The following is a 13288-nucleotide window of genomic DNA, read 5'->3' as shown; positions in this document are numbered from 1 at the left end:
GACAAAATTTCTCCTCTAGTAGGGGAGACAGACAAAAAGCATTAAAAAAAAAACCCAGGAGGGATTTCCCTGGTAGTCCAGTGGTTAAAAATCTGCCTTCCAATGCCTGCCTTCGATCCCTGGTTGGGGAACTAAGAGCCCAAATGCCGCGGGGCGACTAAGCCCGCACGCCGCAACTACTGAGACCCCACGCTCTAGAGCCCACGCGCCACAACTAGAGAGAAGCCCGAGTGCCGCAACTAGAGAAGCCCACACACCACAACTAAGACCCGATGCAGCCAAATAAATAAATAAACAAATATTTTTAAAAAGATAAAGATCCTTTAAAAAAAAAACCAGGAAATGATATAGGATGTTAGAAGATAAGTACTGATGGAAAAAAATAGGGAGGGATAAGGCGGTCAGAAGGGCCAGGGGTGGGGATTGCAATTTGAAATAGGGTGGTCAGGACAGGCTTCTCGGAGGAGGTGACATTTGAGCAAAGAATTGGAGGTGAGAGATCGAGTCATGTGTAGGAAAAGTATGATCTGGGAAAAGTATGATCCAGGCAGAAGGAACAACAGTACTAAAGGCCCTGAGGTGGGTTCAACATAAATGACTGAGTCAATGAACAAAGCTTGTGGCCATCAGGAAAGTCCAGCCACCCCTTCCCCCAGTCCCCACTTCTGGCTTTTGCAACTGCTGTTTCCTCAGCCTGGATCACATTTTTTCCTTTGGACAAACTCCTGATGGACCCTCAAGCCTTAGCTCTCTGGTTGCAGCTTCAGAAAAGTTGCCTCTGAGACCCCCGCCGCCACAGATTAGCAGTTCTTCCCCTGTGCTCCCACAGACCCTGTAGACCCTGTTCCCTCCCCCATTCTGATCTTTCAACCTTCTGCACTGGGCTGTGAGTATCTCAAGGGTGTCTGCTGGATTTACCCCAGCAGTACACAGTAGGTGCCCAATAAATCATTAAGCAGCTAAGTGCTGTTCCATCCTTCACCACATAAAATCTAAATTCTCTTGCACAGGACAGACTTGTAAATCTGTCTGTAAAATAATAAACTGGTTCTGGGAGAAGACACACAGCTGGTTGTGGTGGCGGCTTCTGGGAAGGGAAAGAGGTGGGTGGGGGCAGGGCAGGGAACAGAGGATGGAGGAGACAGACTTTTCACTCTAGCTTTCTTTTTGTAGTTCTTGGAATTTTCTTTACTAGGTGTGTGAATTACTTATGCAAACATAAAATGAATAAACAAAATTGTACAAAATTAAAAGACCTTTTAAAATTGCAAAGTGTGTGGAGTTTGAAACACATATCCACGGTTCTTGCAAGGATAGAATGCACAATGAAATACATTATAAGTTTTCATTAATACTTCACAAAAATATCCATATGTTATATATCAGATGCAAAAAAACAACACAAAAGCCTTCAAGTCTTCCACGGTCCACCCCCATCCCTGCCTTGGCTTTTTTTTTTTTTTTTTTTCCCTTTTTGACCTTTTATTATTTATTTTTATTTGGCTGCATTGGGTCTTAGTTGTGGCACGCAGGCTCTTCGTTACAGCATGCAGTCTTCTTTCCAGTTGCAGCGCCCGGGCTTACTTGCTCCGCAGCATGTGGGATCTTAGTTCCCCCCACCAGGGATCGAACTCCCGTCCCCTGCATTGCAAGGCGGATTCCTAACCACTGGACCACCAGGGAAGTCCCCCACCTTGGCTCTTGTCTTGCTTTGATGATAAAACTCACCTTCAAAATAATAGTAATAATAATAATAATAAAGCTACGCATGTTCTACACATGGCATGCTTTGCCTCCATCATTTCATCGAATCTCACACCTCCCCATTTTCCAGATGAGGACACTGAGGTTGGCTCCCAGACCACGTTCTCGGCGGCTAAACTCGGTCCATTTCTCACTGCCAATCAAGCGCTCAGGTCTGGCCCGCCAGGGCAGGCTGCTATGGGCTCGTGGCGCCGCCTGGAGGCCTGACGGGGAACGTGGCAAAGAACCTAAAAAATGAGCGTTTGGATTTCTGTTGGTGAGAGTGGACGAGGGAGGCAACGCAGGATCTGTGGACTCCCCAGTTTGCTCTCGGAGAGCCCTGGCAGTCTGAGACGCGACAGGACCTTGGCCTAGGAGATGGGGGGAGTCGCATCTCCTAACCTGACGCATTTGAGGGGGACGTGCCCTGGGGGAATCTAAGAGGAGAAGCACGATCCGCCAGGCCCTACCCTGAGGGCTTTCTGTGAGAGATAACGCCCTGCATTTAAACAAACAAGCAAACAAAACCACGTTCCTGGAGAAACCAACGGCTAGGGTCTGGGAGGCCCGAAGCGGGCGGGCCCTGGGGACGTGGCCGACAAAAAAAAAAAGCGTAACAGTTATTGGCCATATTCCCTTAGGTGCCCGCCCTAGCACCGCCCAGCCACTTTTCCAGACTTAACGCTCATTGGCTGAACGAGGAGCGTGCCCTTTGAGTAGGGAGGTTTCATTGGCTGGATGACCGCACCGGCTCTTTGGGGGCGGGACCGAAGAGGGGGCGGGGTTTCTTGCTGTGGGGTCGCGCTCCCAGGTGTTGCAGAGGGTTCCTTTAGGCCAGCAGTGAAAATTAGCGTCTGGGGTTAGTCTTGGGGCGGAGGTGGGGACAGGCGTTAGCGGGCCCCGCCGTCTTTGCTCTTGCTCGCCCAACTTTCTAACGCCGAATACAAACCCGGCCGGCGGCGTCGCGGGCGTGACGTCATCGCGAGGCGTCGAGAGAGTCCAGCAGAGGAAGCCTTGACCTCTCTAAGCGTGGGGAGCTGCGCGACAATGCTGCAGCTAGTCCGGGCCGGGGCGCGGGCCTGGCTTCGGCCCAAGGGCTGCCGGGTGAGGCCGGGGACTGAGGGCGGGGTCGGAGGACAAAGGTTGGAGGGTACGGGAATCGTCTCTCACTCTTGCTCACCGTTTACAGGGCCTGAAGGCGCTGGCAGAAGAGGCAGTGCAGCCGGCGGAGAAACCAGAACCGGTGGCGAGCGCGGGTGAGGTTGCTGGGGTTGCCCTAGGAGGCGTGGCAACCGGAAACTCTGACCCTTGCCCCTGACCCCTGACCTCCCAATCGCTCCAGGTCCCCGGGTGCCCGTGCTGCGCAGGTGCGAGCTCCCGGTACTCGGGCACCGGCGTCCTGTGCAGGCCTGGGTCGAGGCCCTGCGGGGCTACGAGCAGGAGCGCTTGGGTCTGACCGAGCTGCACCCAGACGTTTTCTCCGCGACGCCCAGGTGAGTGGGAGCCGAAATGGTGAACTGGGTGGCAGAGGGACGAGGAGCGGGGATTTAGGAATCAGGATGACCTGGGCTCGAGCCTCAGTTTCTCCACCTGTTAGAAGAGAGTGATGAAAAAAAGAGAGAGAGAATGATGGTTTTTCTTGCTGCAGAGTTGTGTGAAGGTGAGGGCTGACAGGTAACATCCTCTGAGGGTTAGGGACGCAGAGCTCTGGAACCCGAGTGACTGGATTCAAATCCTGCCTTCCCCCTTGTGCTTCAGTGTCTCTGTTCTGTCAAACCTCAAACAATTAAATGAGATAATTCTGGCCCATAATATGGTCTGTAGAAATGTTGGTTATTGTTGCTGTTATTGGTTTTTGCAAAAATGAGCACTAACAGTGGTTAAGTCCTTACTGTGTGCTTGGGACAGTCTATTTGTATTTTATTTTATTTTATTTTTGGCCACGTGGCTTGCAGGATCTTAGTTCCCCAACCAGGGATTGATCCTCAGCCCTCAGCAGTGAAAGCACAGAGTCCTAACCACTGGCCTGCCAGGGAATTCCCTTTTTTTTGGGGGGGGGGGGCGTATTTGCATTTAAAATATATATATTTATTTAGCCGCGTCGGGTCTTAGTTGCCGCATGCAGGATCTTCGTTGCCGCACGCAGGATCTTCGTTGCAGCATGCAGGATCCTTAGTTGCGGCATGCAGAATCTTTTTAGTTGCGACATGTGAGATCTAGTTCCCTGACCAGGGGTCAAACCCGGGCCCCCTGCATTGGGATCGCAGAGTCTTAGCCACTGGACCACCAGGGAAGTCACCCTACTTGCAGTTTAATTAACCAGATCCTCATAGCAACCCTAGGAATGGATTCTATTATTCTTATTTCGTAGGTAAGGAAACTGAGCACAGACATGTTAAGAAATTTGCCCAAGGTCACACAGCTTATAAACTTTAGAGCCAGATCTCAATCCTATATGGGCCAACTCCCAGGACCAAGTTTTCGCTTGCCAAGGTGTGTGATGTCTCTTATGTGTACTGTGTCTGGCACATAAGTGCTATTAGTCTATTACTATTACTTATTTGTATGGTTTGCTCTCTGTCTTTACAGAGTCCCAGTCTGCTAGAGGGTGACAAAAAAAGATAAAAGCGACATATTTTGTTGATTCTGTAAATACTTATGAAGCACTTACTGTGTGCCAGCTTCCATTCTAGGTGTCAGGGATACAGCAGTGAATGAGCACCGAGGTTGCCGATGTTGCTCACAGTCTAAGCCGGGATCAGCAAACTTTTTCTGTAAAGAGCCAGAGAGTAAATGTCTTTGGCTTTGCAGGCTGTAACGTCTCCATGGCAACTACTCATCTTTGTTGATGTAGTACAAAAGCAGCCGTAGACAATGTGTAAGTGAATGAGCGTGGCCGTGTTCCAGTAAAACGTATTTACAAGAACAGGCAGCAGGCCAGATTTGGCCTTACTAGCCATAGTTTGCCAACCCCTGGCAAACCAGCCTGGAAGCCCTGTCCAATGCGAGCCACACGTGTAATTTAAATTCTTCCAGTAGCCAAGTTTTCTTTCAAACAGTGAGAAACAAATGAGATTGATTTCAATAATGTATTTCGTTTAGCCTGATAAATCTAAAATCTTGTCGTTTCACCATGTGGCACTGGCCACCTTTCAGGGCTTTAGTAGCCACACGTGTGGCCAGTGTCTACTGTAAGGAACAGCACAGGGGTAGAGAGGCAAACCAGTCTGTAAAGAAGTGGCAGTAAGGAAGTCGTAATGGGAGGAAAGGAGTAAGGTAAAGCCCTCTTTAGCAAGGGGACTCCTCTTGGAGATACCGTTTGGGCTAAGACCGGTAGGCAGAAAAGGAGCCAGCCAGGGGAAGAGCATATCAGGCAGAAGGAACGGCAAGTGCAGAGGCTTGGAGGCTGAACTCCATAGAACGGACACAGTGGAGCTGGAGGTGGTGCAAGATGGGCTCAGAGAGGGACCGGGGCAGGTGACACAGGGCCCTGGAAGTGGATGGGGAGGAGCCGGAGTTTTCATCTAGTGGGGCAGAGAGGGTTTTAAGTGGAAGTGGGCCTGTCGTGTCTCCTTCCTCCACAGGCTGGATATCCTGCACCAGGTTGCCATCTGGCAGAAGAACTTCAAGAGAATTGTGAGTGCCCAGGGTGGGGCGGGGCGGGGGTGTGGGGCAGAGGATGCCCCTGCTGTGTCTTCTCTGGACTGTGGGGCTCAGGCCCCATCCTCTCTCTCCTGACCCATTCACCGATGGGCCATTTGCCGGGCATTTTGTGAACTGCCACTGTGCCCTGGGCATTGTGCTGGGGGACAAGACAGGCGAGGTCCCTGTCCTTTTGAAGCTCCCAGTCTAGTTGGTGAGGAGAACATGAATCAAGTAGTCATGCCTGCAAATGTATAATTAGGGAAGTTGTCTCAGAGAAAGGGGCTTTTTAACCTCAGGTGTGTGACAGGCGCTAACCAGGTGAAGCGGGCAGTGGGGCTGGGGTGGAGGGCGTCGGAGCAACACAGGCAGGGCCTCCGTGGCAGGGATCAGGAGGGGCCCAGTGTGGCCATGGAGGTCAACAGGGGCAACGTGAGGTGTTTGGATCTTACGCCAAGAGCATTGGTGATGCTGTCATCAATCAGGGTCCCTGCCTTCCGTCCGCCCACCTCAAGTCTGGCGAGTCCTCCCTGGCTCGCCGTGGCCCTGGAGATGAAGTCATCAGCCTGGCATTGAAAGAAGCCTTGCATGATCCCCTACCCCGCACCTCTCCCTGATTCTCCCTAACCCCCACGTCTTTCCCCATGCCCCACCTTCCTTTTATTTTTGTATTTAATTTTATTCATTTATTTATGGCCACGCGGCTTGCAGGATCTTAGTTCGCTGACCAGGGATCGAGGGATCGAACCCCTGCGCCGTGCAGTGGGAGCTCAGAGTCCTAACCACTGGACCGCCAGGGAATTCCCCCAGCTTCCTTTTAGTTACAACCACATGGAAATCATTCAAAAAATACTACGCACCTACTGTGTGTCAGGCAGCAGAGCCCCTGCCTCTCTGAGGCTGATGTTCTGGAGTGGAGGAGGGAACTCTTGATTTCTTTATCCCTCCCTCCCTCCCTCCCAAAGCACTCCGTGCTTGTCCCGATGGAGCCCCAGTCTCTGTGTCTCCTGTCCGGCTCCCCAGCGGCAGGCCGGTCCACCCAGCTCACTGCTGTGTTCCTGGGCCTGGCACCTTTCGTCTGCAATGGCACCTCCCTTGTGGACCTGACTCTTTCCTCACTCTGTGCCTACAGAGCTACGCCAAGACCAAGACCAGGGCCGAGGTGCGGGGCGGTGGCCGGAAGCCCTGGCCACAGAAAGGCAGTGGGCGCGCCAGGCATGGCAGCATCCGCTCCCCAATCTGGCGAGGAGGTAAGCAGGTCTGCCCACGTGCGGTCAGAGGTTGGAGAGTCCGTCCACTTCGCCCCATTTCCCCACAGCTCTGGCCTTGGCCTCTCATCAGGCCATGGCCACAGCCCCTTTTGCCCCACCTCCCATCTCACCTCTCCTGGCCCACACTTCACACAGCACCCAGAGGGCTCTTCCTAAACCTCCCAGCTCCTGCGGCCTTTGCGTGAAGTCTGAGCCCCTCATCTTGGCCTTCCAGGCCCTGGTGGCTGCAGACCGCGCCCCCTTGTCCCTTGCACACCCTCTCTGACCAAACAGAGCTGACTCAGAGTCATCTCCCATTTGTCTGGCCAATCCCTCTCATCCTTCTGATGTGTTTGGGCCATGCCTCCTCCAGGAAGCCCTCCCTGACCCTCTTTGGGTCTCCCCACCCCCTGCAACCCCCTGTGCTGCCTGGCACAGCCCTGGTTCCTTCTGGGATCAAGTCTCTGGCTGAATATGAATGGCGTGGGGGCAGGGATCCTGTCCCGCGTGTTCCCTGCTGCCCTCCCAGTGCCCAGCAGAGGGAGGACACACGGGTAGACCATCCTCAACCAAGGTTTGACGGCTGAAGACCCCAAGCCCCAGTGAGGTGAAGTTACCTGTCCCAGGTGATGCCCGATCCAACCTCCCCTCTCCATCCCTACCTGAGGCCCTGCCCTCTTTGCTGGGGTTCTGCCTGGCCGAGGGCAGCCTCCCTCCTACCTCCCCTGTGCCAGCCACTGGGGCAAATTTCTGACCTCCAAGCCCAGCTGGGGCCTTCACCTATTCACGTACCTCTGCCCCCGCAGGAGGCATTGCCCATGGCCCCCGGGGCCCCACGAGCTACTACTACATGTTGCCCATGAAAGTGCGGGTGCAGGGCCTCAAGGTGGCACTGACCGTCAAGCTAGCCCAGGTACAGCAGCAGTCCTGCCGGGAGCCACGGGGGTCCTGGGGTGTGGGCTGTGGGTGCAGGGTGGGCTCAGACTGTCCTTTCCTCCCACCAGGACGACCTGCACATCGTGGACTCCCTGGAGCTGCCGACCGCAGACCCCCAGTACCTGATCGAGCTGGCCCGCTACCGCCGCTGGGGCGACTCCGTCCTCCTTGTGGACTTGTGAGGGTGCCGGGCAGAGCAGGGGCGGCTGGGGCACGGGGGGCGGTCCGTCCTCAGCAGGGGCTCACCTCTTGGCCTCTGTTTCAGAGAACATGAGGACATGCCCCAGAACATTGTGGCAGCTGCCTCTGGGCTGAAGACCTTCAACCTAGTCCCTGCTATTGGTGAGCAAAGGGCCCCGCTCTGTCTCCCAGACCCCCAGAGAGTGCAGCATGGGCCAGTTCAAATCCTGTATCTGCAACTTGGTCACAGAGTGGCCTTGGGCAGTGACCACCCTCCCCCACCCAACCCTCAGTTTCCCCAGACGGAGCATTGGGAGAATGACGTGTTTCTTAAAGAAAACTTCTGAGGGGAATTCCCTGGTGGTCCAGTAGTTAGGACTCCACGCTTTCACTGCTGTGGCCCGGGTTCGATCCCTGGTCCGGGAACTAAGATCCCACAAGCTGCACGGTGCAGCCAAAAAACAAAAAACACTCTGAGATCACGTCTGTCCAAGCTCGGGCCACAGTGCCAGGCGTGGAGTGAGTCTGAGGGCCCACTGGCTGTCCCCACCCGGCTCCTCCCTCAGAGACTCAGGATCAGGGCTGTCCTGAGTACGTCACACCAGTGGCTGCGGTGACTAATCCCCAGAGCTCTCTCCTGGTCTCCTGATTGTGTGCCCTGCTGCCTCCTGGACAGCGGCACGTGGGGTCTCCTAGTCATCTTGGCACACAAGACCTTCCTCCTCCCAGCAGCTCCAGCCCCAAACCACACTGTCCCCCTCCACTCCGGTCTGTTAGCTCACCGCCAGCGCTGTCTCTAAACATATCCAGAATCCAGCCGCTTCTGACCACCCTGGGCCAGCTCCCACCATCTGCCTGGACCGGCACAGTTAGGGCACAGCGGCCTCTGCCCTGGTCCCAGGCTCCTGCTGACCGACTCCTCCCCACAGTCTGTCCTGCACTCCCGTCCCCGCCACTCCCACTACGGCCACCAGAGGGCGCCTGAGCACCTGAGTCAGGTCCTGTCCCTCTGCCCACCACCCTCCAGGGCTCCCTCGTCACTCAGGGTAAAAGCCCAAGTCTTCCCCAGAGGACCACAGATCCTGCATGCCCTGCCCTGCCCTGTCCTCCCCTTCCTTCCCCTCATCACTCACTGCAGCCCCGTGGGCCTCCCTCAGTACATCGTGTTTGTTTATCTGCTCTGTTTACCGTCAGCCTCCCCCACTGGGGTGTGAGGTGGGGACCGTGCCCGAGCACAGGGCAGAGTTGGGCACTCAGGACGCTCTCGGTTGGAAGTTGATGAGCTAAGGGCAGTCTCTTGCCCAGGGTCTTGCTGGGGGTGAGCGACCGAGCCAGGGTTTGAACCCAGGCTACGGGGCTCAGGACCGGCCCTACACCAGACCCTGGTGCCTCTGTTGGGGGCAGGGGGGGCCCGCCCTGACTGTGCCTCCACCCCGCCCCCCAGGCCTGAACGTGCACAGCATGCTCAAGCACCAGACCCTGGTCCTGACCCTGCCGACCGTCGCCTTCCTGGAGGAGAAGCTGCTCTGGCACGACTCGCGCTACACGCCCCTCTACCCCTTCCGCCTGCCCTACCGCGACTTCCCCTGAGCCCCACGCTGCACCCCCAGGGCCCATCGGCCACCCTCCTTCCTGCTCGCTGCCCACGCAGTGCGCCTGCTCCGAGCCAGGCCGAGCCCCTGGTGGGCTTGGGAGCCTCCCGCTCACCCTGCAAGGGCGGCCAGAACCCCTCGTCCCAGTGGGAAGCTGAGGCCACTCACAGAGCAGCCAAGCAGGCATCACTACCGGGAAGGGGCCGCTGACTGGAGCTTGGGGCCGCTTCTGCCCCAAGTCTCTCTTTTGTGTAAGATAAATTTTACTTTTTAATCAAAGAGGAGAAACAGAACAACAGCTCATTGCCGTTTTGTGAATAATTCCATTTGGCGAGTTAGGCTCTTTCCCCGGTGCGGGGCACCGCTGGGTACCCGGCTGCCTCAAGGCACTGTTTATAGAAATGACCCACCATCAACTTCTCTGGGGTGAGTCAGCCTCAGGGAGCACGCAGAGAGCCAGCCGTTGCTAGGAACCCACTCGTGGTGCCTCCCAATCCCAAGCACTCTCACCGAGCGCTTGCATCCCTGACGGGGCTTGTGGTCCCATTTATTATGGTCCTTCAGTCCAAGTGTGGACCTGATTCCCCAAGTGGGTGCAGTGTGGAAACCTGAGCTTTCATCACAGTGATTTTCCCTAAGCACAGAGTATCAACGTGGTCAGTAAATGAGTGAATAAACATTTTTTAAAAACACCAAACCGGTATCTTGATCCTTGAGTCTGCTGGCGTTATTTGCCCCCCACAAGTTGTTGTTGCTAATTGTCACAATACAGACTATAAAGTAACGTGGTCAGTTTCTTTAAAGTCAGCTGGGGGCTTCCTTGGTGGTGCAGTGGTTAGGAATCCGGCAGCCAATGCAGGGGACACAGGTTTGAGTCCTGGTCCGGGAAGATCCCACACACCGTGGAGCAACAAAGCCCGTGCACCACAGCTACTGAGCCTGCGCTCTAGAGCCCCTGAGCCACAACTACTGAGCCCACGTGCCACTACTGAAGCCTGCGCGCCTAGAGCCCATGCTCTGCAACAAGAGAAGCCACTGCAACGAGAAGCCCACGCACCGCAACAAAGAGTAGCCCCCGCTCGCCACAACTAGAGAAAGCCCGCATGCAGCAACGAAGACCCAACCCAGCCTAAATAAATAAATAAATAAAATTTACTTTTTAAAAAAAAAAGAAGGGGTGCAGGGGCTGGGTGGGAAATGCTGGGCTAAACCCAAGCTATTACCTACCTCTCCCCGTGCCTCTCACCAGCCCCGCAGGGACACCGAGGCCCCAAGTAAGACCCATCTGTTGTCCTGACAGCGCCCAGCCTAGTCGTAGCTATGCGTAATCAGGCTCAGTTGTCCACATCACAGCCGTCAGGAAACAGGGTGAAGGAAGGGGTCAGAACCTGTTGCTGACACTGGGATCCCTCGGCCAGATCAAGGATGGAAAAAGACATCAGAAAAAAATGATCCGGGGTCTAGAATGTGCTAATGATCAGGGCATAGTATGTGTATTAGTTTCCTAGGCTACCTTAACAAAGTACCACAGACTAGGGCTTCAGCTACAGAAAAGTACTGTCGCATGGTTCTTGGAAGCAAAAGACCAAGACCAAGATGTCATTCCTTCCGAGGCTGTGAGGCAGGCTCTGTCCCATCCCTCTCCCCTAGATTCTGGTGGTTTGCTGGCATCCTTGGTATTTCTTGGCTTGATACATCACCCTGATCTCTGTCATCTTCACATGGCATTGTCCCTCTGTGTGTGTGTGTGTGTGTGTGTGTGTGTGTGTGTGTGTGTGTGTCTGTGTTCAAATTTCCCCTTTTTATAAGAGCGACAGTCATGTTGGGTTAGGGCCCACCCTAATGACCTCACCTGAACTTGATCATCTGCAAAGACCCTATTTCTAAATAAGATAAAAATCTGGGGGTTAGCACTTTTTTTCCCCCTGGGGAAGAGAGGTAGTTGAACCATTACACCCTGGGTGTAAGGGGAAGGAAGGAACAAGACTGGCCGTGAGGACTGTGGAAGTTGGCACATGTGGCTTCATCACATGTCCTCTTTGCTGATGTCTATTTTGAAATTCTGTATAATTTTTTAAAAATTTTTTTAGAAAGAGAGAGATGGGTGAAGACACTTCTTCAGGGGAGCTGCTGCTAGTTGCTACCTGTACATCCCTATCACAGGGGGACGTCCCTGGCGGTCCAGTGGTTAAGACTCCGCACTTCCAATGTAGGGAGCACGGATTCAATCCCTGGTCGGGGAAATAAGATCCCACATGCTGCGCGGCACGGCCAAAAAAAAAAAAAAAAAAAAAAAAAAGCCCTATCACACCCTCTTGGGACATGGGTTAACCCAGAGCCTAGAGAGGAAGGTGACTTCACAGCCTTTGAAAAATATCCCTGAAGGCAGGACACCAGAGACTCAGGCTGACCCTGGCTTAAGAAAGCTCAAGTGAGTCAACGGGGCTGGGATCTGACCCCCAGGAGATCCAGGGGGCGAGGCAGGCGGTTCTCATGGTGGAGTCAGGGTGTCTGCTTCTTGGTGGTCAGCATGGAGGCCCACCAGGAGAGAGATGAGAGGGTAGGACCAGACCCCAAGGGCTGAGGGAAGAGCCACAACCCATATCAAAGATGCCTCCATGCCAGCGAAGGGGTCTCCAGGAAGAGGAAGCCTCAAAGAGCCCCCCCAGAACACTTTAACACACTGCTGGGGTACCCAAAAGGGCAAAGCCACCAGCCATGGAGGAAATGCCCTGTCCCCTCCTCCTTGCACCTGGGCAGGAGGGACCCACAGGCTGGTGAGAGGAGGTGAGGGGGACAGAAAGAGGGTCAACAGCAGGGGCACCAGGCCCTTCTTCTCTACCAAAGCTTCCAGCCTGAAGAAGCCTGACCTGGGGCTCCCATCCAACACCAAGTTCCGAGATTTGAACGTGATGCTGATCGGGTCCTGAGTCCGGGGCGGGATTTTCAGCCAGGGTCAAAGCAGAGTCCACCACAGAATAAACTTTCAAGTGGAAGGAGAAGCCAAGTTATGTTTTGATCAACATCCAAACGTCATGCATTTTTGCTTTACACCCTGGGGCTCTGATGAGGAACCGTGATGCTAGAATGAACTAATCTGTGGGCACAGAGGAGGAAGTCTGTATTCCTAGGAAGTTTGAGGGGGGATTCTCAGAGCTGAGTCCTATGGAAACAGACAACTTGTAACTCCTGTTATCTGTTCCTGCACACGAATGGTCTTACTGAAATCTTGGGACTTCCCTGGTGAGGCAGTGGATAAGACTCCGCCCTCCTAGTGCAGGGGGCCCGGGTTCGATCCGTGGTCGGGGAACTAGATCCCACATGCATGCCACAACTAAGAGTTCACATGCCATAACTAAGGAGCCCGCGAGCCACAACTAAGGAGCCCACCTGATGCAACTAAGAACTGGCACAACCAAAGTAAGTAAATAATGTTAAAAAAAGAAAAAAAATCTTAGACCCACCCTTTGAGGGATGCATTACCATCCCTTTCTACAGCTGAGGCCATCTAGGTACCACCAGGGGAAGTGGCTTGCTCAAGGTCACAGCTGGTGGCAGGTGCACTTTGGCCACATCCCCTCGGTACTTGCTGGTCCGTGCACACCCCCAGTTGCCTTTGCTGCAGGATTGTGCTTGGCTTGTCCACTGGACAGATCAGAAGGACTGGGGAACCACAATGAGATACCACTTCCCACCCATTAGGATGGCAATCACCATAATAATAAAACAAAATAAATATTAGCAAGGATGTGGAGAAATTGGAATCCTGGAACCTTTGTACTTTGCCGGTGGGAATGTATTGATAAAATGGTGCAGCTGCCATGGAAAACAGTCTGACAGTTCCTCAAAAAGTTGAACATGGAATTACCATGGGACTCAACAATTCCACTCCCAAGGTATACACCCAAAAGAAATGAAAGCATGTTCATGCAACAACTTGTACCT

At 54.0% G+C, this 13288-nt stretch overlaps 1 protein-coding gene across 1 annotated transcript; it reads left to right on the top strand.

Annotated features, from left to right (window-relative positions):
• Positions 1 to 1067: 1067 nt before the first annotated feature.
• MRPL4 (mitochondrial ribosomal protein L4) lies at positions 1068 to 10040 on the top strand. Its single transcript, XM_082380596.1, has 9 exons — positions 1068 to 2847; positions 2933 to 2999; positions 3086 to 3236; positions 5328 to 5379; positions 6518 to 6635; positions 7442 to 7548; positions 7640 to 7749; positions 7837 to 7913; positions 9196 to 10040. Exons 1-9 carry the CDS (start codon positions 2791 to 2793, stop codon positions 9339 to 9341), a joined length of 885 nt encoding a protein of 294 aa, XP_082236722.1. The 5' UTR covers positions 1068 to 2790; the 3' UTR covers positions 9342 to 10040.
• Positions 10041 to 13288: the final 3248 nt, after the last annotated feature.

This window comes from Balaenoptera borealis (genome assembly GCF_965194805.1).
Source record: "Balaenoptera borealis genome assembly, chromosome: 2".
Lineage (NCBI taxonomy): Eukaryota > Metazoa > Chordata > Mammalia > Artiodactyla > Balaenopteridae > Balaenoptera > Balaenoptera borealis.
This window is presented reverse-complemented; position numbering and strand designations above follow the sequence as displayed.